The 24,156-nt window shown below is 46.5% G+C and overlaps 1 protein-coding gene across 2 annotated transcripts; it reads right to left on the bottom strand.

Moving 5' to 3' along the window:
- Window positions 1-4,589: 4,589 nt before the first annotated feature.
- Window positions 4,590-23,937, bottom strand: LCMT2 (leucine carboxyl methyltransferase 2). 2 transcript variants are annotated; one of them, XM_059840287.1, is made up of 14 exons: window positions 23,835-23,937; window positions 23,321-23,445; window positions 21,517-21,598; window positions 21,027-21,207; window positions 18,573-18,729; window positions 17,961-18,150; window positions 17,446-17,553; window positions 14,937-15,027; window positions 12,516-12,773; window positions 10,242-10,472; window positions 9,127-9,224; window positions 7,263-7,450; window positions 6,927-7,062; window positions 4,590-4,973 (listed from the first exon to the last, which is right to left on the bottom strand). In XM_059840287.1, exons 1-14 carry the CDS (start codon window positions 23,856-23,858, stop codon window positions 4,806-4,808), a joined length of 2,037 nt encoding a protein of 678 aa, XP_059696270.1. In that variant the 5' UTR covers window positions 23,859-23,937; the 3' UTR covers window positions 4,590-4,805. The 2 variants fall into 2 exon arrangements, with proteins under 2 accessions (XP_059696270.1, XP_059696269.1); XM_059840286.1 differs by having other exon boundaries at window positions 23,799-23,884.
- Window positions 23,938-24,156: the final 219 nt, after the last annotated feature.

Genomic DNA, 24,156 nt, shown 5'->3' with positions numbered 1-24,156 from the left:
GGGTAACGTGGGCCCCCTCCAGAAGGAAACAGACTACCCTGCACAAAGAGAAGACTGATGTTCACAAGGACTTCTGTGCCTCAGTCTTCAATGGCAAGTGCCCAGCCATGCTGCCAAGTTGAGAAAGGCAAATGCAGGGACTGGGAGAAAGACCCTAAGCCCACTGAGAGGATCAGATTTGAGACCATCCCCAGGCCCAGAGGGAACTAGCAGAAGTTGCTAAGCCATTATCCATAATTTTTTGAAAAATTGTGGCAGTTAGGTAAAGTCCCTGATGACTGGAAAAAGGGACCCCCATTTTTAGAAAGGGGAAAGCAGAAGACCTAGGGAACCACTTCTACCCAGAGCAATGGTGACAGTGCTGCACAGCCCCATGGAGCTGCTTCTCCAATCTGGCTCTACAAGATCCTCCACTTCCATCACTCTCCTCCTCACTCGTTCCACAGGACAGCTGCTGCCCAGCTCTGGAGTTTGATGGACATTTCCCAGACATTTCATGGGCAAAGGAGTGGTGAGGATGTGTTGTGGTGGTGTCGGACCTGAGCAGGACATACACAACATGGATTAATAAAGGCTGGAGAACATGCTGAGTTGGGCAGGAATAGTTCAATTTCCTCTAGTGGGCCTGTGGCCTGGATTTCTGCTGAAGAGACTGTTGATAGCCCCAGGATGTTTCAATCAGTGCTGAGCATCAGGGCCTTCGGTGATCCTCACAGCATCCTGCCAGCAAATAGGCTATTGCACAAGGAGTTGGGAGGAGATAAACTCTTCAGAAGGGCTCAGCAAGAAAACAGAAGCAGTGGGGTAGCCCTGTATATGAGGGCATGTTTTGACTCTAGAAATTGACAGTGGTGATGAAAAGGTCGAGGGTTGATGGGTAAGAATCAGGGGAAGAGCAGATACCAAAGTGGGAATCTTCTCAGACATGGGGAAGGCTGGTAGGCAGATTGGTACTTCCCAGGGTCCTTCATTCTACCCTTAAAGCAGGGTGCAATGGAGTTTCCTGGATTGTCCACAGCTTTCCTTCTATGACAAAGTGACTTGGTGGGAGAGAAAAATGCTGGGGATGATGTTTACCTAGGCTTTTATTAAGTGTTTGACACCATTCCCCAAAGCATTCTTGCGGAGAAACTGGCTGCCCATGGCTTGGACAGGTCCACTGTTCACTGTAAAAAAGGGTCTGGATGGCCAGACCCAGAGACCGGTAGGCGACAGTTTAATTCTGCTGTTATCCAGTCACCAGTGGGGCTCCCCTGGGCAGCACTGAGACCAGTCCTATTTCTATCAATGACCTGGAGGAGGGAACCCTCAGCCAATTTGTAAAGGATCTGCCAGAGGACAGGAAGACTCTGCCAAGGAATCTGTAGAGGCCCAGGGATTGCGCTGTCCCAGGCAGTTCCTGAAACCCTCTTCTCTCCTGTCCCTCCCTAACTACTCATTCTTACTACACCCTTTTTCTCAGCTGGGTCCAGCACCGCCTCCACCACTGGGGCTTCAAGCGGATGTTGAAGCGCCGGCGGCGCTGACCATGGCGTGTCTGCCAGGCTTCCACGTATCTCTGAAGGCGGGCATGAAGCTGCTCCAGGAACCTTCCAGCAGCAGTGCTGGTGCTGTATTCCAGCTCCACTGAGCTGCTACTGCAGCTGCTTTCCAATACAATGGGATTCATGATCACCACTAGTCTAGGGAGCAACCTGGCAATTGCCACAGATCTTCTGCGTTGCAGCATGATGGAGCTGCTGCTACTGCATCGTCTTATGTCCTTAGGTTTGTTCTCTGCTGTCACCTTGTACACGTCTGGCCTTGCCAACTCCACTCCAAGGCACTGGGGATGCTCTCTGGCCCCCAGCAGCTTTGGTGTAACATGCAGATCAGCCTGGACCACCCTGCCGCTCCCCCGGCCCCATCGCCACTGGGGCAGCTGTGCCTCCAGCTCCTTGCGGTGCTCCTCGAAGAGCGCCTGCGAGTCCTGGCAGCTCCGGATGAACCTTGGGAAACGCCTCCTGGAGCTCATGGAACCGCGTGGGGAGCTGCCGTGGGGCAGCCCCATCTGTGCTGATCTCCGTGCCCTGCCCACGTTGCTCTGCCCCTCCAGCCGGCCTCTGGCTGCGCTTGGCTGCTCTGAGCTCTGACGGATCCTCTGCAAGAACCACGGGTGGGTGAGACAAGAGCAGCTCCCCAGAACGCTCCACACTGTCCTGCCACGCACGGCACAGCGGCACAGCCCAAACCCACAGGGCCCAGCCCAGCCCAGCCCACACAGCAGATCAGAGGCCACCTACCCATAGACATTTGTCCCGCAGCATGACAAAAACCAGGATGAGCTGCAGCACCACCATCATGATTGCTACCAGCTCACCCATGGTGAAGATGCTGAGGAGCCCCATGGCACTGTCGGTGGCAATCCAGGTCACCAGCACAGGCTGGTGAGGAGGCTCCCCAGAGACCTGCAGGATCCCAGTGAGGGGAGTCCAACCCTGCTGGGGTGGCAGAGGCTGAGGCTGTTGTCTGCCAGGACACTGCCAGACTGTGGTACCCAGCACTGTCCACTTCTGTGGGGCCCCTTTTATAGCCTGGCAGAGTCCCCTGTGTGACATCACGGGGCAGCCAGAGCCCTCTTTATGACAGCATGGGGCAGTCAGAAATCCGTTTGTGACAGCATGGGGCAGACAGAGCTCTCTGTGTGTCATCCTGGGGCAGTCAGAACCCCCTTCTGGATACCCAGGAGCCCAGAGGAGGCCAATGGAGAGCCCTTGCTGCCATGCATTCCACATTGCCCTACTGAAACCTTCAGCATTCTTTAAGTCAGTCAGGTGGTAACAATTTCATTTGACATCATGAATCTGTTTTCAGTTGTGGTTGGATCTGTAATTGCTGGGAGCGGGAGGAGGCTAACTGCTTCATAAAATAGATCTCTTTTGAATAGATTATTTGTCTCAATTTCATGAGCCTCCATGACAAAAGGGCAGTGATCATTCCCCTGTGCTGGGCACTGGAGAGGTTGGACTTCAAATCCTGTGTTCAGTTTTGGGCCCTGCACAATAAAGACATTAAGGTTGCTGAAGTGTATCCAGAGAAGGGCAATGAAGCTGGGGAAGGATCTTGTGCTTTAACGCCAGCTGGCAATTCAGTAAGGAAAAAAAAGTGAGAAAGAAACTCATAAAGTGGGATAATTCAATAAATAGAAACAAATTCCAAAAATATTGGATGAGAGAAAAAGAGAGAGAGAAGAAAAACAAATAAAGTTAATATTAACAATTTCTCTGCACCCAACAACTGATGTGCAGTCAGTCAGATACTCATCGTGGAATCACAGATTGGTTTGGATTGGAAGGAACCTTAAAGATCAAGCACAACCATCTTGCCATGGGCAGGGACACCTTCCACTGGACCAGGTTGCTCCAAGCCCCATTCAACCTGGCCTTGGACACTTCCAAATAAAGGGCAGCCATAGCTTCTCCAGGAAACTTGTGCAGGGCCTCACCCTGCATAGGGAACAATTCCTTCCCAATATCCCATCTATTCCTGCCCTCTGACAAAGGGAAGCCATTCTCCCTTGTCCTGGCATTCCAGGCCCTTGTCCAAAGTCTATTTCCAGCTCTCTTGAAGTCAGGGGCTCTAAGGTCTCCCTGGAACCTTCTCCTCCCCAGGCTGAACACCTCCAGCTCTCTGAGACTGTCTCTAGAACACAAGCTCCAGCCTTCGAGCACCTCTGTGGACTCCCCTGGACTCATTCTAGCACTTCTACATCCTGAAGGACCAAATGACATCCAGAAGGAGCTGGATAAGCTCAAGAAGAGGGCCTGTGGGAGCCCATGAGGTTTAACAAGACCAAGTGGTGGTGCTGCATGTGGATCAGGACAATCCCCAGTATTAAAGCAGGCTGGGGGATGAAGAGATCAAGAACTTGGCCAAGAACTTGGCCAAGAACTTGGGGACGCTGGTGAATGAAACGCTGGACATGCCCTGGCTGTGTGTGCTGGGCTGATCCCACAGTGTGAGCAGCAGGGAAGGGGGAGATTCTTCACTTCAGCCCTGCTGCTCTGGTAAGATCTCACCTACAGTGCTGCCTGCAGCTCAGGAGTCCCAGTGCAAGAAAGATGTGGAGCTGCTGGAGAGTCCAGAGGAGACTCCAAGATTATCAAAAGGATAGAGCACCTCTATGCTATGAGGAAAGGCTGAGAGAATTGGGACTGTTCAGCCTGGAGAAGAGAAGATTTGAAGTGACCTAATTGTGGCCTTGCAGTACTTGAAGGGGACCAAGAAGAAGGATGGAGAGAGACTATTTACAAGGGCCTGGAGTGACTGGACAAGGGAGTATGGCTTCTGAGAGAGAGTAGGTTTAGATTAGATATTGGGAAGAAATTCTTCCCTGTGAGGCTGGTGAGGCCCTGGAACAGGTTGCCCCAAGAAGCTGTTGTGGCCCCATCCATGAAAGTGTCCAAGGCCAGGTTGGATGGGGCTTGGAGTAACCTGGTCTAGCAGAAGGTTTCCCTACCCATGACAGGGGGGTGGAACAGGATGATCTTTACAGTGCCTTCCAACCCAAATCACACTGTTCTTGACCTCTAAGGACAACTGCTGCCAGCTGCTTTTGAGGTACTTTATTTACAGCAACACAAAGAGCCATAAAAATGCAACAGCTAATGAGGTGTGAATCCCTTGCTGTAACTGTCCCTCCTGATCCCACCTTCACAAATGCATTCTGGATACAAAGCCTTTGTGGAAATGTGCTGCTTTTGCACCTAGACTGAACAGATGTCTCCCACAGTGCAGTAGCAGGGTTCAGCCCTGCTTGGTCCCACTCAGTGGCTGGTCAGGATGCTGCTGAGGCTCAGCAAGACAGGCTCTGGGTTCAAATGTGTCCCAAAGGAGAAGCAATTTCCACCACCTCCAATAACCAACAGCTCCTTCTCATCTGGCAGAAAGACACTGCTATGATTATGTAGCATTAATGGCCACTCCAGGTGCTCCTGAAAAAGGAAAGGAGATTTTGAACATACAGGACTTCATGTGGTCCACCATACCACCCCTGAATGTGGGCAAGAACAGACAGCTAGAGAATACAGGAACAAGTAACCTCTGAGGTGTACCCCTCCACAACATCCACCCACCAACTTGCAGTTCAGTGATTTTTTAATGAGAGAAAATGCCTTTCTACTCCCTAAATCTTAATGCTTTTCCTCCCAAGAAGGTAGCCAATCAGTTTCTGATTCAATGTCAATCTTTGGCATTCATGGCCTGTGGTAAGGAGTTCCAGAGCTTATCTATGTAACTGGCAGGTTCAAAAGCCTAGAGAGTTTCACCTTAGTCAAAGCAAACAGCTCCTAAGCAAAGGAAGACACCAATCCATCTGCATCCGCTTATTCAGTGTAAACAAAAAAGTTACATTCTTTTAGATACAACTTTACTATCACTGTACCTATCCTCACTGTTGTCCAACAAGGGCAGTCTATTTTATCTAAAGGATATGAGGCCACTTATAACTTCTGCTACAGACAATAATTGAAAACTAAGCTACAATTAAGTACGTTTCATGCTTTTATACCCTCAGCAAAATGCTGCAAGGTCGACTGGATGCACACAAGCTGTTCACTATAAAAATTGGACTCGTCACAAATTCCAGTTTCACCAACAACAGGTTCCAATATGTGCAGTTATCAAAAGAAAGTTGTTTCTTTACAGAAAAGATAAATAAAAACTTGTCAGGCAAAATGCATGTTCTTATAGAATCGCAGAATGGTTTGGGATGGAAGGACCTTAAAAAATGGCACCTTGCTCCAACCCCCTGCACTGGGCAGGGACAGCTTCCACTAGACCAGGCTGCTCCAAGCCCAATCTAACCTGGCCTTTAACTCTTCCATGGATGGGGCAGCCAAAGTTTTTCTGGGCAGCCTTTGTCAGTGCTTCACCATACTCTTCATAAAAAATTTCATCCATATACCTAATTTGAAGCTATTGTCCTTCAGATGAAAACCACCACCCCTTGTCCTATCACTACAGGCCTGGCTAAAATGTCTGTCCCCATCTTTCTTACAAGCCCCCCTTTAAGTACTGGAAGGGGCTCTAAGGTCCCCCCAGAGCCCTCCCTCTCTCTTAAGGCTGAACAACCCCAACCCTCTGAGCACATTCTCACAGGAGATCAGCTCCAGCTCTCTGCTGATCTTTGTGGCCCTTCTATGGATTTCATCCAAACAGATCTATGTCTTTCTTTTACTCAAGGCAGTATCATCTGAGATGAGGGCTACTCAGACACGTAGACCAAGTTTTGGCCAGAGTATGCCAAAATCCTACTGTGTGACACCACCTGCATGACTGCTCTTCAGTGATTCATAGGAGAAAGTCACCAAATAGTTAAAGTTGGAAGGGTCCTCCAAGCATCATCCAGTCCAACCACCCTCTTCAAAGCAGGCTCAACTCAAGAAGGCTTTTCAGTAGCTTGCCCAGTCAGGTTTCAAATATCTCCAATAATGGAAATATGACATCCTCTCTGAGTAATCTGTTCAGAGTCCAATCACCCCTACCAGAAACTTTTATGTTCCAGTGGAGTTTCCAGTATTTCTGTGCTGTTTTTTTTTCTCATATTTCAGGCAGCAGCTAGAGCACACTAGTTTCCACCCAGAAGTTCTCAATGAAATTATACCACAGACCTTCATAAACACTAACTTAGCCTCTGGTTTATCTGTTCCCTTCCTCCACATCCTGAAGTGACTCTGCTTGTGCCCATTTCAGTTCTGCTGCCCCTTGTCTGAAACAGAGCAGCTCCATGTTCCAGTCTTCTGCACATTCCATCTCCCCCTCTCTTAACCCTGTACGTTCTCTGTGCTGAGTAAAAGCACTTTGGAATTAGATCCTACCTCTCCATAAAGTTACCATGTTCCTTCACAGAACACTGCTTACCCTGAAAGAAAAATTTCAGTACTTACCACATTAATCACATAGTTCAAGCAGAGACCAGTCATTAAGTCGATGACAGTGACACCTGGCACAGAGGATGCATGAAACCACACTCCACCAACGAGCAGAAGCTTTCCTTCATGCACATGTGCAGTATGTGAATACCTGTGAGTTCAAAATGAGGTTGAACTCCATTAGCAAGGGACACTGGTAGAGACTGGCTGAAGATTCTCTGCTGAATGCTCTGAGCAACCTGTCTAGTTGAGATGCCCCTAACTCATTGCAGGGAGGTTGCACTACTTGGTCTTTAAGAGGTCCCTTTCAAATCAAACTATTTTATGATGCTATGAATGCCTTCTGCTTACCTTGGGACAAGAGGAGGGTGTGTCTCTATTGTCTGCCACTGAAAGCCATTTTCAAGCTCCCTCAAAAGGAAAACTGAACCCAAGGGCTGCTCAGCTGCTCCCAGACCTCCTGCAATCAGCACACCTCCTTCCCAGCTGCAGGCACTGTGAGAGTGGCGGCTTTCTGGGACTGGACCCTCAACAGCAATCTGAAAAAACAAAAGTCCAAGGCTGAAGTTTGCCAAGCTAAGTGTCTGCTTAATGTCCAGGCTTTTAAATGCCTTTTCCTGTGTGCTTGAGTTTTTTGACACCCAACCTTCCCCACATGTTCCTTTAGGGACTGCTCCATGCTTCCATTTACACTCTCTGGCCCTCAGTACATTTAATATAATCCATCTTTAGAGGCATTTATTAGAGGTAACTTAATCTGCATTCTTGCAGGCTGCTTTCTGCTCAAGACATACACCTGGGAACTCCAAGTTTGCTTAGGAAACCATGGACTAATGCAGTGACCAGCAAAGCAGGTGATCAGTTACTCAAACCACAGAGTGGGTTAAAAGGCTCAACTGCAGGACTAAAATCCAGAAAGAAAAACTTTAGTGCAAGCACTAAAGGAAAAAATTTAAGGTCAGGCATTAAAGGAATATCACAGCAAATAAGTGATGTAGAAAAATTTGGAGGCCACTTGGTTCATTGCTTTGCCTACAACAAATGAAACCATATGTTATTATCTGGATGGATGGATGTTTATATAACAGTTTCCAAAAGTTCGCAGTGACAAGAATTTCTCGCCTCTTTAGGTAGTCTATTGCAGACTCAGCTAACTTCACCATCAACAGCTCTCCTTAGTGTCCATCTGATTCCCTATACTACTCAAAGTTAAAATGGAGAACAATTTTTTTCTTCTCTACAGTAGTATTTTAGATAGTAGAAGATTTATTTCTATCTTGAATCTTCTTCAGATTCCACAGCTAGAAGACCTTCAAAACCTCCCCCTGTGAGGTATGTGACCTGGTCATTCTTGCTGCATACCTCTTTACAGCTGTTTTACACCCTGCCCACCTCCTTCTCAGCTGTCAGCTTTGGGTATTTTACAGGAGTTCTGCTGAGATTAAGAACACTGTAGAAAACAAGAGAAGCAATTCATGTGTCTACCAGATAACATTCCTGGTTACATAACTGAAGACACAGTACAGGCCTCCCACAACAGTGGGATATTGCTTACTCATGCTTAGCTTGTGATCTCTTGCAATTATGCATCTCTCAACCTACAATTGTGCTCTGCAAAAGGCTGGGCTCAAAGAGTTACAGTAAACAGTTACACAGGCTGGTGGCCAGTACGCAAACAAGGGAGCAAGTCCTCTTCCACTCAATTTCCTTTAATGACACATTCAACAATCTAGTTGACTGAGGCAAATCCGCAGATGTGGAGGTGGTTTTGGTTGTAGCAAAGCTTTTAACACTGTCTCTAACAGTATCCTTCTACAAAAATGTCCAGCTTACAGCCAGATAATGATGGGAGAGGTGAAAGCAGACAGACAGTATGTTCTCAGAAGCATCCAGCAAAAGGGCAAGAGGCAATGGCACAAACTGACATAGAAAAAAATACACATAAAACCCCCTCATATTGTTCTATCAGGGTGGTTAAGCACTGGAGTAGGTTGCCCAAAGAGATTGTGGGGTCTTCCATCTATGGAGATAATCCTACCAAGACAATATACTGAGCAACCTGCTCTAGTTAGACCAGTTTTAAGCTAGAGTGCTGGACTAGATGACCTCTAGATGTCCCTTCCAACACCACTGTTCTGTAGAGACTGTATCTGACTAAAAAGCTGGGTGTTCAGAAGTCAGCTCTAACTCTAATCCCCACGGAGTGTATTCTTACCGCAGTGCAGGAGAGTTCTGGAGCGTGCAGGAAATGCCAATCCCCGAGCACAGGCTCCAGAGCAGAGCGGCCACCATACACAAACAGGTACTGCTCACCTAGGGAAACACACAGCAAGGAGGCAGCAGAACTTAGAACCTGGTGTGCAACAACAGCAAAAATTTCTGTTTGCATAGAAGGGAAGCTGACAAAAAGGGTGCAATAATACTTTGGGTAGATGTCAAGGACGTGAATTTACTGCACTATGCCCTGTCCTTTCACTGATTCAGAATGGACTGTGCAGATAACACCAGTGTTGGTCACTTTCTTCAGCTACAAAGCAATATCAAGGCAAAAGTAAGAGGAAACAATACAGTCTGACAAAGACAAAACCCAATGTATTATTAATAAAATTTTATTTACCCATTTAGCATTTGCTTTTTTGATATAAAATTCTGACTGGAAGGCTGAATGCTACAGTGTTAATTAAACACTGCTCCACAAATGGAAAGCGTGCTCCAGACTAGACTAACAACTGCTTAACAATTCCCTTCTGCTCCCCTTGGAGAGTTCCCTGGCAGCTGCAAAAATGGAACACCTTAGGAAAGGACAGCTTTCAGCTTCTGAATGCCACTGCTTAAGTTTTTGCTCCTTACAACCAGGCTGTTTTAATAGACCAACCTTCAGCTTGCTATTGCAGGACCTGATTCTAGAGCTGTTCACAACTACTGTGTGTTTGTCAATTGCTACTAGAAAAGTAACATTTCTTCTGAAGAACTTTGGGATAAAAAGCTTGGGATCCTGTTCCTCAAAAAATATCCTTCAGAGAGAGCAAAACTTATTCTGCCATGATCAAGCATGAGTAACTTCAGCCATAGATGATCTCAAAGAATCAGTCTTCCAGAATGGATTACAGTAGTTTTCAATCCTAATTGCCACAGGGGATTATATAGATAACAAAAAAAAAAAAAAAAATTACCATATTTCAAGTGTCAAGAAGAGATCTCAAAGCCTCCTAATTTCTTTACTATTGTCAGGCATGAGGAATGATCAATATGAACTTCAAGAAGTTCAACAAGGTCAAGTGCAAGATCCTGCATACCTACAGCCATTGCCACTCTTTCCAGGCTTTTTACCTTTGAATGTAATTTCAGTTGTGCTGTGTCTCCAACGCAAAGCTGCTTCTTCAGCAGCAGGCTGCAGACTTACAAGCTCCACTGCAACGTCATCTGGGCCTGAGGCACCACAGGTTTCGGGGAACTTGAGCCACAACATTCCCAAGCCTGTGCTTGATGGGGATGTTCTTCCTCCTACCACCAGAGCCAGAGTGTCCGAGAGACAAGACACAGTATGGTACAATCTCTCACCTGTGGAGATTCAAAACATCATGCTTCACACAGGTGGTTTTTCCATGAAATTTATAATCATTTAAGTTGGAAAAGACCTTTAAAGATTATCAAGTCCAACCATTCCTCCAGCCCTCTCAAGGACAAAACTAAACCCACTTTCACATGGCTTTTAAATCCTTCCAGGGATGTGGACTTCACCACTACCCTGGGTAGCCTGTGCCAGGCATGGACAGCCCTTTTCTTAGAGACATTTTTCTCAATATCCAACCTAAACCCCCCCTGGCACCACTTGAAGCCATTTCCTCTTGTCCTGTCCCTTATCTCCTGGGAAAAGAGGCCAACCTCCACCTGGTTAAACCCTCCCTTTAAGTACTGGTAAAGAGTAAGAAGCTTCCCCCTCCCTGAGCCTCCTTCTCTCCAGGCTGAGCTCCCCACCCCACCCAGTTCCCTTGGGCACTACTACAATGAGCTTACAGCACTGGTGGATGAGGGAAGAGCAACAGATGCCATCTACCTGGACTTGTACAAAGCACTTGACACTGTCCCGCCCAGCACCCATTGCCTAAACTGGAGACATGGATTTGACAGATAGACCATTCAGTGGGTTAGGAACTGGCTGGATGCTCTCTCTCCAAGAGCCACAGTCACCAGCTCAGTGTCCATGTGGAGACCAGTGGTGAGTGCTGTTGTTCAGGTCTCCCTAGGGACCAGCACTATTTAACATCTTTGTTGGTGACACAGACAGTGGGACCGAGGGCACCCCAGCACATTTGCCAGTGACAAGGAGCTGAGTGGTGCACTCATGCGCTGGAGGGAGCGGGAGTGGCATCCAGAGGGAACTGGACAGGAGAGGTGGGACTGTGCCAGCCTCATGGGGTTCAGCAGGACCAAGGGTAGGGTCCTGCACCTGGGCTGGGGCAATCCAAGCACAAATACAGACTGGTCAGAGAATGTATCAAAAGCAGCGCTGGGGAGAAGGACTTGGGGGCACTTGGGGACAAAATGTTCAGTATGACTCAGCAGTATGTGCTCACAGCACAGAAAGTCAACCATATCCCAGGCTGCATCAAACAACGTGTGGCCAGCAGGTTGAGGGAGACAATTCTCACCCCCTATGCTGCTTTTCTGACACCCTACCTGGAGTTCTGCATCCAGGTCTGGTGCCCCCAGCACAATTAAGACCTGTAGCTGTTGGAAAAATTCAGAGTCGGCTAGCTTGAACAAAGGGTTGAAGCCCCTCTGTTCTGAAGCCAGGCTGAGAGAGTGGGGGCTGTTCAGCCAAAGAAGTGAAGGCTCCAGGCAGACCTTAGCACCCCTTCAAGTGCTTAAAGGGACTCCAAGAGAGCTGGAGAGGGACTTTGGAAAAGGGCCTGCAGTGACAGGATAAGGGGGAAGAGCTTCCAACTGTCAGAGTGCAGGGTTAGATGGGATACTGGGAACAAATTCTCCTCTGTGGAAGTGTGGAGGCCCTGGCACAGGCTGCTCAGAGAAGTGGCTGCCATTTGTCTGGAAGTGTTCTACACCATGCTGGATGGGGCTCTGGTTAACCTGGTCTACTGGAATGTGTCCCTGCTCATGGCAGAGGGTTGGAGCTAGACGATCTTTAAAGTCCTTTCCAACCCAATCCTTCTGTGATTCTGTGACTCCAGCCCCTCAATGTCTCTCTTTCTGTTAGAGGCCCAGAACTGGACTTGGCACTCCCAGGGGTCTCTGCAGTGCCCAGTAGAGAGAGAGAATCACTGCTAGTGTGGGCCTGTGGCCACACTAGGCTGGTACCAGCCAGGTGCCATTTGCTTTCTTGCCCACCTGGATTCACATTCTACCACTGTCAAACAGAACCTCCAGGTCCTTTTCCAGCTTTCCAGTCACCCTGCCCTCAGCCTGGGGTGCTGCATGGGGTTGTGGTGACCAAAGGGCAGGATGGGACATTTAGCAGCCAGACCTGTCAGGTGTCTGTGACTGCCAGCATCACTGTGCCATGACAGCACTTTTTCACTAGACTTTCTTTCGCTTTTAGCACAAAGTTATCCCCCTTGCACTGCCATCGGTATGGGAACTCACCCCATCTTTTATCAGGAACACTCTGTGTCACACAGACAGCTTCCCAGTGACCTGCATGCTTACTCAGCAGATGGACATTTCTCACACGGCAGTGCTGTCCATCCTCCTCCCCAAAGCCTCCCGTGGTGACAATCACGTTGGGCTTTATAAGAACAGAGTGGTGGCCGTAACGTCTCAGGCCTGAAATTCCTGAGAGCCTGGCACACGCTGCTGCAGGGACACTCCCTGCCATCCCAACAGGACCAGCCTGATAAGGAACTGGAAGACAAAGAGAACCAAAGAACTTAGGCACAAATACAACCAAGGACTACATCTTAAGTAAGAGATTAGGCATGTCACCTTTTCAAAATGACCATTCATCTTTTCAAGAAGAAATAATTGAGAAGCAAGTTGACAGTGCACACAGATAATCTGAGATGCTCTAGAAATCAGGATGTAATGGTTAAAACTACCACTGTACCAACTGTAACTTCTACTCTACTCACTCAGCTCCTGCAATTCTGAGACTGCTTTCATGGGATGGATGTAAGACTGGCCAAGCAAGTGCAGTGTCCTAAACTGCTGCAGCAAGATATGAATCACTGCAGTACCTTCAAAAGGAAGATGTGTCTGATTAAGGCAGTATTTGGCTACGTGAACAGCAAACAGCAGAAAAAGGACAAACACCTGGAAGCTGATTTCAAAGTTTCTTGCCAGATTTTGATCCTACCTTAACAGCAGCACTGAAATAACGTTCTGATGCATGACAAGTAATCTATCAATTCCAGTGCTACTGTAGGAGAGTATTTCCAGTTACCTAAGTATCTTCTCTCTAAATATTATATCCCTTAGCATGAAGCAAACTCCCAGCACAGGACTCTGGCTCAACTACACATTGTTTTCTTTTAATTAGTTTGGAATCTGTGTCTTCCTTGTTTTAATCAAGGTCTTTATTCTTGTGTTGTAAGAGATGATGAAGAGGAGGAGCAGCTGACAGTCCATTCTTTGTATGCCATAATCAGAAAAATTGCCTGTACTGATCATTGCTTCATACAAGACCCTACTTAATCATTTGATGAAGTAAGAAATTTCATTTCCTTGGGCTTAAATGTCTTTTTACAGACTGATCTTTTAAAGATGGAGGAGTATTTTCATGTCACAAAATATACTTACCACGATCTCTTTGGAAGATTTAGTTCTTGCACTCTCATGAACTAGGACCCAAGTCTATCTGAGAGGATAACTGGGGGCATTTATTGATATTAGAGACATATCTTTTGCATTCACAGTAAAATATTTCTAAGCATGGACAACTTACTGGACTTTGAAGACTTTTGCTATCAGTTTTGAATACAACAGAGATAGCAGCAGAAAGACCCTAATCCCGTCTCTAATTAATCAAATGTCCTCACTGCAGTAAAGTCCGTTAAGAAAATGTTCAATTTTTTTTCTTAATTTAAGGACAGATACTATGTGTTTAGGAGCCTTCAAGGATTTAACTTAAGGACCAGTGACAATCACACAATACATTAAATCTCACCCATATTCATTTAGCTTCAATTTCCCAACATCGTCAAATCTAATTGAGACACAACACATGGATTCAGTGGCCTTGTTGGCCTCAGGAATGTCATCCTGCTCTATCCTTTTTCAGCTGCATTTCTTGCTCCCTAGAACACAGATTTCAATTTTCTCTTGAAGCTACAGCTACCTGTGGTGCTATATTGTGAACACTAGTGATACAAAACAGGTTAAAGATAACCTTCTGCTTTCTACCCTGAAAAAGGAAGCAATCAGTCAAAAACAGGAATTTCTTGGACTGCTATGGCCACCAAATCCTTTCTATCTTGGAAAGACAATCTTGGTCCTGGCTCTTCCCTAGCCTGTAAAACTTTCCCATCTAAAAAAAGTAACATACAGATTTAAAAGCATTTCAGAAACAGAAACGTGGCAGGTACAACTGCACCCACAAGGGATAAGAAGCAACGCACAGCTTCATGTCAGGCTCCTGAGTGGTCTGCTGGACAGGGCAGTATAGAAAACTGAACAACCTTCTGGGAGCTGGAAGGAGAGAATAGTATGTGGAGACAACCAGGAATAAATTCAAAAGGGAGATCCCAAAGACAGGATGAGGAGCAGGGTAGCCTGGCACTGCAGCCATGCATTGGAGGGGCTCATGTATGAACAAATGACAAGCCGATCAGACTGAGAGGTTCAATAAACTGAAAGAACAGGAGTAATCAGAACCAGCAGCGTTAGGCCACAGCCCGGACCTTGGTTTGGACAGCAGAACTATTGTGGAGGTGTGGAGAAAGGTACCAGACAGCAGCATCCCATCTGCCCCTTCCAGGATTTCATTCATTTTTTAGATGTCTCCTTAAAACCTTTCAGAGACACCTACATGATATAAAAGAATAAAAGTGAAAACCACTTGCTGCGTACCTGTCACACTGGGTGACAACGGAGTCCAGGAAGGTTCCATCCCCTTCGATGCAGCCAACACAAAGTAATGAGAACATTTCAGATGCCATTCCTGTAGCAAACCCAAAGTAAAAAACAAATAAACAAACAAACCAACCAAAAAAGGAAGAACCAAACAAAAAACAATCCCTGTCAAAATCTTAAGAGCAAACAGTAGTAAGGACCTCAGAACAGCTAAGGTGACCAAATCAAATACCAACAGCCTAGCACTGTTTCCGGCAGAGGTCAAAATCAGAGGGGCAAAGCTGAATCAGAGAAAGAACTGGCAGGTAAATACCTCTCTCACTCTAACTTTCAAAAATTTACAGCCCAGGGTTCTTCTAAGCAAGAAGCTGTGTCTTTGTATTGAACAATCCTCAATGGATTTTTCACCCATGAACCTACCCAGCTGGTCTTTGAACTCACATAAACTTTTAACATGCCCAACATACATCCCATAGCGTAACTATGTGTTGCATGGGAAAGTCTTTCTTTTTGGAATCAGCTTCCCCTTATGCCTCTGAGTTCTGATCATAAAAAAGAGTGAGGTCTGTAGTATTGTTCACAAGGGTCCCAGGATGAGGGAAGAGACGAGAAAGTTGACTCCATGTATCAGAAGACTTGATTTATTATTTTATGATATATAATATATTAAAACTATACTAAAAGAGTAGAGGAGAGGATTTCATCAGAAGGCTAAGCTAAGAATAGAAAAGGAATCAATAACAAAGGTTTGTCTCTGACTGAGACAGTCTGGGCAGGTGAACTGTGATTGGCCCTTAACTGGAAACAACCAGATGAGACCAATCCCAGATCCACCTGGTGCATCCCACAGCAGCAGATAAGAACTGCTTACAGTTTGTTCCTGAGGCCTCTCAGCTTCTCAGGAGGGAAAAATCCTAAGGAAAGGATTTTTCATAAAACATGTCGGTGACAGAGGTCTTTATACCAGAGGGATTGAAGTGATTCCAAAGAAATGACAAATGCTAAAAGGTGCAACATGCTCTGTGCCGGACAATAATACATCATTTTAGTCTGGCCTTAGAAACATTCTGAGGCAAAAGCACAAGCAAAAGGCATGTACAGGAAGCCAGCAACAATGAGAGTTCACTGTGGTGTTTATGGACATTAGGGAATTGAGTGTGTTCATTCCCGTGGTATGGGATACATTCAGCCAACTATGTGACTAGTAAGCATAAACACGAATTTAAAAGGCACAAGAACTCATTGTATCAGCTTCATTGCCCCAACCCATATTAGAAGTAAAAAGCATCTTTTGAAAAGTGACATCCAGAAATTAATGTAAACATTGAAAATGGAAGAATCCACTATTAGTCCCTAAAAAAATCATTCTAAAAATAGTCTCCCTCCACACTGGGTGTCTATTTTACATTTTTTACCTAATTTGAACAAGCTTGTTTACAATAAAACCTTGGATCTCACTTGATCTTTCTCTCAAAGGCTAACTGTAGAGCTCTCTGCTGTCACTTCATTTACTCCTGTGCACCTTTCCAGCTCACATTCATGCACATTAACCTCCTTTGTAAGGAAAACAATACCAGGTCTTTACCTTCCCACTGTATGAGCAATGACCTTGACCTACAGCTCCAGCAGACATTTCTAAACCACTTAGCAAATCTGCCACCACTTTCAGTCACCACCTTTGCATTAATATGGCAGAGCAGATCCTAACATGTTAGCAAAGTAAATTCAAGCACGTTCAATTTTTTTCATACTACAGTTATTCAATTTCTAGAATTATAAACAGAAAACCATAAAATCAAAAGGGAAACTTCTAGTAAGTATTCCACAGGATATTTAGCTCAAAGTAACTCAGTATCTTGCATTATCTTCACTCCTATACTTCCAATAGTTGGAAACTTTGCCAGCAGTTAATATAAAAATGGCAAAGAACAGAGTCATAGTTGAATTTCAATCATTAATGCAAGAACGTCTGTACAAAGTCAGACCAAAAAAATCTGAAATTAGTAACCTGTATCCAACAACGACAAGCAGTAGTCTGTGGAAATGGAAGGGAGCAGGGAAAGTACATCTGCTTTCCCCATGAATGCTCTCAACCAACTGTAGTCAGGAACAGCACATCAGGTACATATTTATGTATTCAGTAACCCTTAATTAATTTCTCTTTCATTAAAGTAATTGTCCCTTGAATCCATGCCAACTTTTAGCATGCATAACTTCTATGTACTACCAGGTGGTTTGCTAAGTATGTCTCCTTGAGAGACTGCTCACAGGAAAGGGAGGAAGAACATGCAGCAAAATTTTCTAAGATCAAGGAGAGCCTTCTTCCCATGCTGCTTCACCAGGACCTCCCCACAGCCTCTGTGTTAACTAAGCTGATCCAAGGTCTTTTCTGCCTCCATAAACACCTGTACCCAGCAGCTCTGTACAGAACTGCAACCACAAGAAATTGCAAATACCTTATGACATCAAAGCCAGGTCCCTGATCTTCAGAATAATGGAGGGTTACCTCATACTCATCAAAAGGCTCCAGAGTCTGCACTCTTCGCTGCTCATCTTCTGGAATACAACAGGTGAAAAACTCATTCATATCCATGACACTGCACTCAGTCCAGCCCTAAAAGACAAATCCCTCAAAGTTATCACCCCTGGAAGGACAGAAACTCACTTCCTACAGGAAAACAAAGACCCTAAATTAAACTGCATGAGCCACTAAGACTGTTTAGCTAAAGCAAGAGCTTCCTAAAAACTGGTGAAAATAGATCTCTCATTTGTAAAGTTTTTAAAAATTTACCTTATTTCATCAAAAGTCTCAGAAGAACCCATTAATCTCATATGAGGCAGTAGGCTGCAAGCCAGTTGGAAGCACCTTCTAATGACGAGTCATGCTACCAGAGAAGGCAGTAGTTCAGCCTCAGCCCTAGTCAGTAGTTTGCTTCAGCCCATAACTGAGCAAGCACTCAGTGTTCCAACCATCCTCAGATAAATCATGGCTCGTGCACACCCTGGAGTGCGGGTGCTCACCTTCCCCAGGAAGCGCCTCTGCTGAGCCTGGCAGTCAGGGTACAGGGCCAGCGAGTGCAGCGCGGTGCTCAGCTGCCTGAAATGCTGCTGCATGACACGGCCAAAGGGGTCCTCTGGGTGCACCTGCTCATACAGCAGGAAGCACGCCTGAGGGAAATGCTCTGCTGCCCACTGAATCAAGGCATCTGACCTGTTGGGAGATTGTGGTAAGAAATTAAACTGAGGCCCACACATCATACAACAGATGCAGTGCATCCCTCTGCAACACCACAAAGCTGCTATTAAGGCATCCTGACAAGTGGCAATACACTAACAAGAGTGCTGTGCTGAACATCTCCCCACCTGCGGGACAATTCAGGGGATGAGAAGAACAAAAACCTGAAAATTGTTCATTTGAGATTTTTCTTCTTTCTTTCTTTCCTTCATTTTAGGCTATCATGTGGACATCAATTACATAATCATAATTACAATGTAGGGAGCTATTTGGGACGCCATGGAATTCCCAAGGTTTTAGTTTCAAGAGATCAGGTTTCTCAGCCCAAGGTGATACACTCAGAAAGAAGCTTGCTGTTTTCCCTTTACCACTGGGCAAGAGAGGAGAACCCAGCTGACCTGGTGGTCTCCATGTAGGTGAGCACCACCTCTGCGATGAAGAGGGTGGGGATTTCATTGTTCAGTCCTGCTTCTTCCAGGGCTCTCTCCAGCTCAGACAGCTCTGATAAGTCCACTCCCAGTAACTTATAATCACCTCCAGAAAAGGTAATGGCTCCTGGGAGATAAAAATGATGCAACCTAACTATGTCACTATGGTGCTGCTGCAATACTGAGACCAAAAGATACAAACATGAAAATCAAACCCACAGACAATCACTCACAAGGCTATGTCCATCAATTATACTTCTCTGTAACATGTACAAGAAAATCCCCATCACTACATGACCCATGAAGGGATAGTGCCATGTGATCCATTAACTGCAGGTCGAAAACTCACGTATTCCTAAAGCAAATTTCACCTGCAGATTTCTCATAGAATTATTACACTTACTATAACAACAGAACCTTATTATATTTAAGATAATTTTTTTGAACCACTGTAATTCAAAATCAGACCTAAAGGGCTCTCATTTATATATCTTTCACTTTAGGCTAAGAAAGCACCATTGCTTTGATAGAATTTCAGTAGTTCCCCTCACAACCAGAAAACCATTCTCAGGTTTCCTGGGCTTGGTTGGTTTGTTTGTTAAACAGATTTTATTTCTGTATAATGGCACTGAGTCCTGAAACTGCACATGCTAGCTCTCAGCAAACACCAGGACCTGACTCACAGATCACCATCCTCAGAAATAAGTTCCAGTTTATGATCTCCAAGCATTACCATACTTCTGTAACCCATTAAAATAGAATAAGTTATGGCCTGTTTTTGATCTTTTCAGTCAAAATCACATCATTAACAAAGCAAACTGTAAAGTACCTTTAGAAATCACCTACTCTGTCTCTGCAGCCCTATAACTGTATCTGTCCTGAGGACACTTAACCTACACTGTTGTCAAACACAGACACTTCTGGAGATAAAATGGCCTTTTTCAGAAGCCCATCACAGTGTTCCATTCTAATTTCTTCTAACTTGTACATTCATCTTTTGCTGACCTCTGGACACAGACAATAGGGTATTTCCAGCTATCTGAGACCTTCCTCCGAGTACCTGAAGATACTTGGTATGGACAGAGTTCCCTGCCACAGGGAGGGAATATCTGCAAATATTAAAAATGTGAATGGATTCAGGAAGGAAAGGAACAAGCCCATGGAAGAGCTACTCACTAAGACCTGTGAGTCAGAAACTCACATTCTATAGCTGTCTTCCATCTGTATCTAAATTGATTAATACCATCTAAATGCAGAGGCTAACATATGTCCCTACTGCATTTCATTCCATGTTTGCCAGACCATTCGTGTACTTTGTCAAACTCCTAGACTCACTCATCTTATTGCAAGTGCCCATGTTTCCTGCAGATTTATGACATTTCATATTCTATAGCACATCATCTAGAGCATTACTGGAAATGCTGGAGGAAAACAGATGCAGGAGAAACCTCCAGTGATGCACATGCTTTACATTCCTCCTTTTGCCCCTCAGCACTCAGCTGGCACAAAATTCTGCAGAAGTTTCACAAGGGTCATTTTCTCCTGCCTTGGAGGGCACAAAAAAGTAAGAAGACATAATGACTGATGTTTTATCACTGTCAAGACACTTAAGAGTCAAACCTTCTCTCTCACCCATCAAGCCCATAAATCACTGTATAATTTAGGGTGAAAGGGAGATTTAAACGTCATCTCATCCAAATACTTCCTCATGGCAATTATCTGTGTCATGCTCCTCAAAGCTTTGTCCAGTCAAGCTCTATCTCTGTAGTGGTTTTGGTCTCCAAAGCTGGAGATTCCATTACCCTTCCAGGCAATCTGTTCCCAGATCTGTTTTTAACTACTCATGTGGCACAATCTCTCCCCATTTTCTTTATACATCACTGGAATTTCCTTTTTTTTGCCACTTTCAACTGTCCCTTGACTATTTGCCTTATGCCTCCAAGAAAGGTGTGGATCTGTCTTTTCTAACCTCTCCCAACAGGTAAGCTGGAGAGTGCTGTAAGGCCCACCTCCCTCTCAAACTCCTCCCCAGCTGGCTGAACAAAACCAGCTCTTTCAGCCTCCCCTCCTACATCACCTGCTCCATCACTTCATCATCCTCATAACCTCCCACTGGACATGCTACACTTTGCCACTGGTTTTGGACCAGTATGCTCCAAGCTGGACACACCCTTTCAGAAATTGCAACAGGAAAAAACTGACCTTGGTTTGATATAATCAGCTCCTAACAAATCCTTCCCCCAGCTTCTTGTTATCTCCCAATGCTTATGAATTATTTGTTTCAACATTTTTCATAAAATGAATATCCTTTTAATCTACGATTTCATAGTTCCCCTACTAAAATCTCTTGCTTTTTGAAGGCTGAAGCTGTGTTTATTCCTTCTAAACACTTTGTACAAAAAAAATCTTCCATGAATGCCATACCTAATCCTTCCCCTCCAGTGTCTCCCACCAGTGCTGACAACTCTTTCACTCCTTTGATCAGAGTAGCTTTTTGGCATGCCACATTTGGGAAGTCTACCTCATATACCACAGTGTGATGCAGAAGACCCATATCCTTCAAACGGAAGTATAAGGAATCAAAGCCAGCACCTAAAGACAGGATCTGCAGAGAAAGTATCAGAAAAAGTTATACTCAACTCAAGCAACATCTTGAGCATCTAGGTGTGAAAAATATTAAATATCATAAATCTAAAATCAGGCAACCTCCTGCAAGAGGCAGAAGAATGTTGTGTGGATATTGCCCCCACCCAGATACTTCTGCCAAAGTGACACATGGACAGAAACAGTACTGCCAGTCAGACTTCTGTGCCCTGCTGGGAAAGGATCCCAACAGATGCACTAACGAGTCAGATGCCAGAAAGACTTTACACACATTTAGTGAGAGATGCCAGAAGTCCCAGAGAAAATGTACCTGTGTCCTGGGTAGGCTTTGTGTCTTCAGCAGGAAGTCCTGAACACAGTGATCCACAGCACGGGCACGGATGTAATAACCCCTGTAGGAACAAATTCAGTTATAATAACTTTCCAGGAAAACCTGATTTCTCCAACAACTTTAATTTTAAAAAAATAAAGATTTTTTTTTTTTCCTCTAAGCTTCTACCCAATAATTCCGTTTATAGACCTGCACTGGGAGATGATTTTGTCATCTCTAGAGCTTGCTAATAAATACAGATTTCCTGCAATCATTGTGCATAATAACCATCAAGACAACAGATGACCCAGACAAAATGTGCAGATATCCCAGCTGGACCTGTTGTGTTTTGTATAAGTAAATATTTACTGAATCCTGACAATGAGGATGGTCCCTGGCAATGCAGATGGCTGACACCTGAGTTCCTGCCCCAAACCACATGCCATAACAACAAAATGAATGTGTGTGCTCACTTCCCTCAGTGAGAAGGTAGCAAAAAAGGGAGGAAAAGCAAAGCCAGGAGAGGAATCCTGTTCTCTGTTTTTGAATAAATGGAACTAAGTCAGACTAACTCCTGGAAAGCATTTACCAATTCCCCAGACTGGCATGGACTGATGCCTCTTGTTTCTTTGCATTCTCTTTTAGTTAGTTTCATCCTAGATCCACCTGGCAATATTCCAGCTTTTTTCACCCCTTTAACAAGCATGTTATCATCTTCACACCTCAGAGGGACCTCACAGTCTAAGATGTCCCAAAATTGTTGATAAATGCAATACCTAACTCTTCCTGTGAATTCAGCTTGGCATACCAATGTTGTGTGACAAGTCAATCCATGTTTCCTGATGAGCCACAACATCTTCATAGGCCTGCAAGCTTCTGCCTGAATACCACTGTTTGATTATCTCCTGAATGAAACTCCTTTGGCAATTCACAGTCTTTTAGATTGCATTAAACTATTCTCCTCAAATTGTGTACATTCCACAATGTCATCAGCCTAGAGCCCTCTGCAAACACACATTAAAACATTCTTGTATCTTACAAAGCTCTGGAGAAGTTCTCCTGGTCAGTCATCACTGACTCAAAAGATCTTGCTTCCCAGAGCCACCAAATACCTTACAGAAATTGTACATTCTGGGGAGTTAATGAGAAAACTATTGATGATATTACACTATTAGCATATCTTCAAATATTACAAAGTTTTCCGGCAGCAGTGAACACTGGAGTTAGGAACCAGTCTGGTGGCATATTCTTCTCAGGACAAACCATTCAGTTTTGGTCCAGAAACCATGTAACATGATATTAACAGGGTTACACTACTGCCAGACAGGGCACTGCACGCTGCCACTCTGCCACTCTGCGTACTTTGTTTAAACTGTGTTAGAGAAGCTGTGCCTTGCCCAACTGACAGCTCCAAGCATGAGGGTTTGTGGTGGAAGGGACCTTAAGCTGCTCTCGTTCCACCCTTCTGCCATGGCAGGGACACCTTCCACTGTCCCAGACTACTCCAAGCCCCAGTGTCCAACTTGGCTATGGACACTTCCAGGGAGGAAGCAGCCACAGCTGCTCTGGGCAACCGGAGAGCCAGGGCCTGCCCACCCTCACAGGGAAGATGTCCCTGCTAATATGTAACCTAAACTACTCTCTTTCAACTCAAAGCCGTCCCTCCCCGTCCCCCCCCACCCCCCCGTGCTGTCACTCCTGGCTCTCCGCACTCCGAGAGGCCGAGATCCCCTCCCGCGCCCCGCGGGCACCGGGGCTCAGCAGCCGGAGCAGCTGAAGGCGCTGCCAAGCCCTCGCTCCTCACCGGTGGATCAGGGGCGCTCGCCGCCGCCGCCGCCCCGCCAGAAGCCGCAGGAACCGGTCCTGGATGTAGCCCCGCGCTGCCGCCGAGCACTTGCTGACGGCGCTGCTGCCGCCGGTGCCCTGGACCTGCCGGGACAATGACACGGCGCTGCCGCTCCCGACCAGCATCGCGACCCGCAAAACGCACGGGAGCCCGGCGCGGGATGGCGGGGCCGGGCAACCCCAGGAGGACTCCGAGGGGTGGGGACGGCAGCGCCCGCCGCCGTCGAATTCCCCTTCGACCCAGCCTCCGCTTCCCCTCGCTCTCCGATGCAGCCGGGCCGAGGCTCTCCGGGCCGTTCGCCGCGGCAGCGGGCCTCCGCGGTCGCTCACGGCCCGGGGGTCGCTTAGGGCCCGGGGTCGGCTCACGGCCCGGGGGTCACTCGCAGCCCGGGGGCCGCTTAAGGCCCGGGGTCACTCGCGGTCCGGGGGTCACTCACGGCCCAGGGGTGGCTCACGGCCCGGGGGTCACTCACAGCACCGGGACTCCCGCGGCCCATCCTGCGCACACAGCGCCGACCGGAAGCGCGAGCGCAGCGCCGGACGCAGAGAGCGCGGGGCGCGCGCCCCCTGGCGGGCCCGCCCTGGCACTGCCGGTGCCTCCCGCCAGTGCGGGGGCCCCGGTGGGCGCCGCTCATCGGGAGAGAGACGGAGCGCACCGGGCACCGGGCACCAGACACGGAACTCACGGGGCACAGGGCACGGAGCGTACGGGGCACTGGGCACCGGGCACGGAGCGCACCGGGCGGCCCTGGCGCGGTGAGCGGGCTGCAGGGCGCAGGGCTCGGTGCGGGGCAG

Source organism: Haemorhous mexicanus, chromosome 2, assembly GCF_027477595.1.
Source record: "Haemorhous mexicanus isolate bHaeMex1 chromosome 2, bHaeMex1.pri, whole genome shotgun sequence".
NCBI classification, from domain to species: domain Eukaryota; kingdom Metazoa; phylum Chordata; class Aves; order Passeriformes; family Fringillidae; genus Haemorhous; species Haemorhous mexicanus.
The sequence above is the reverse complement of the archived record's forward strand: the minus strand, read 5'-3'. Positions and strand labels throughout refer to the sequence as shown.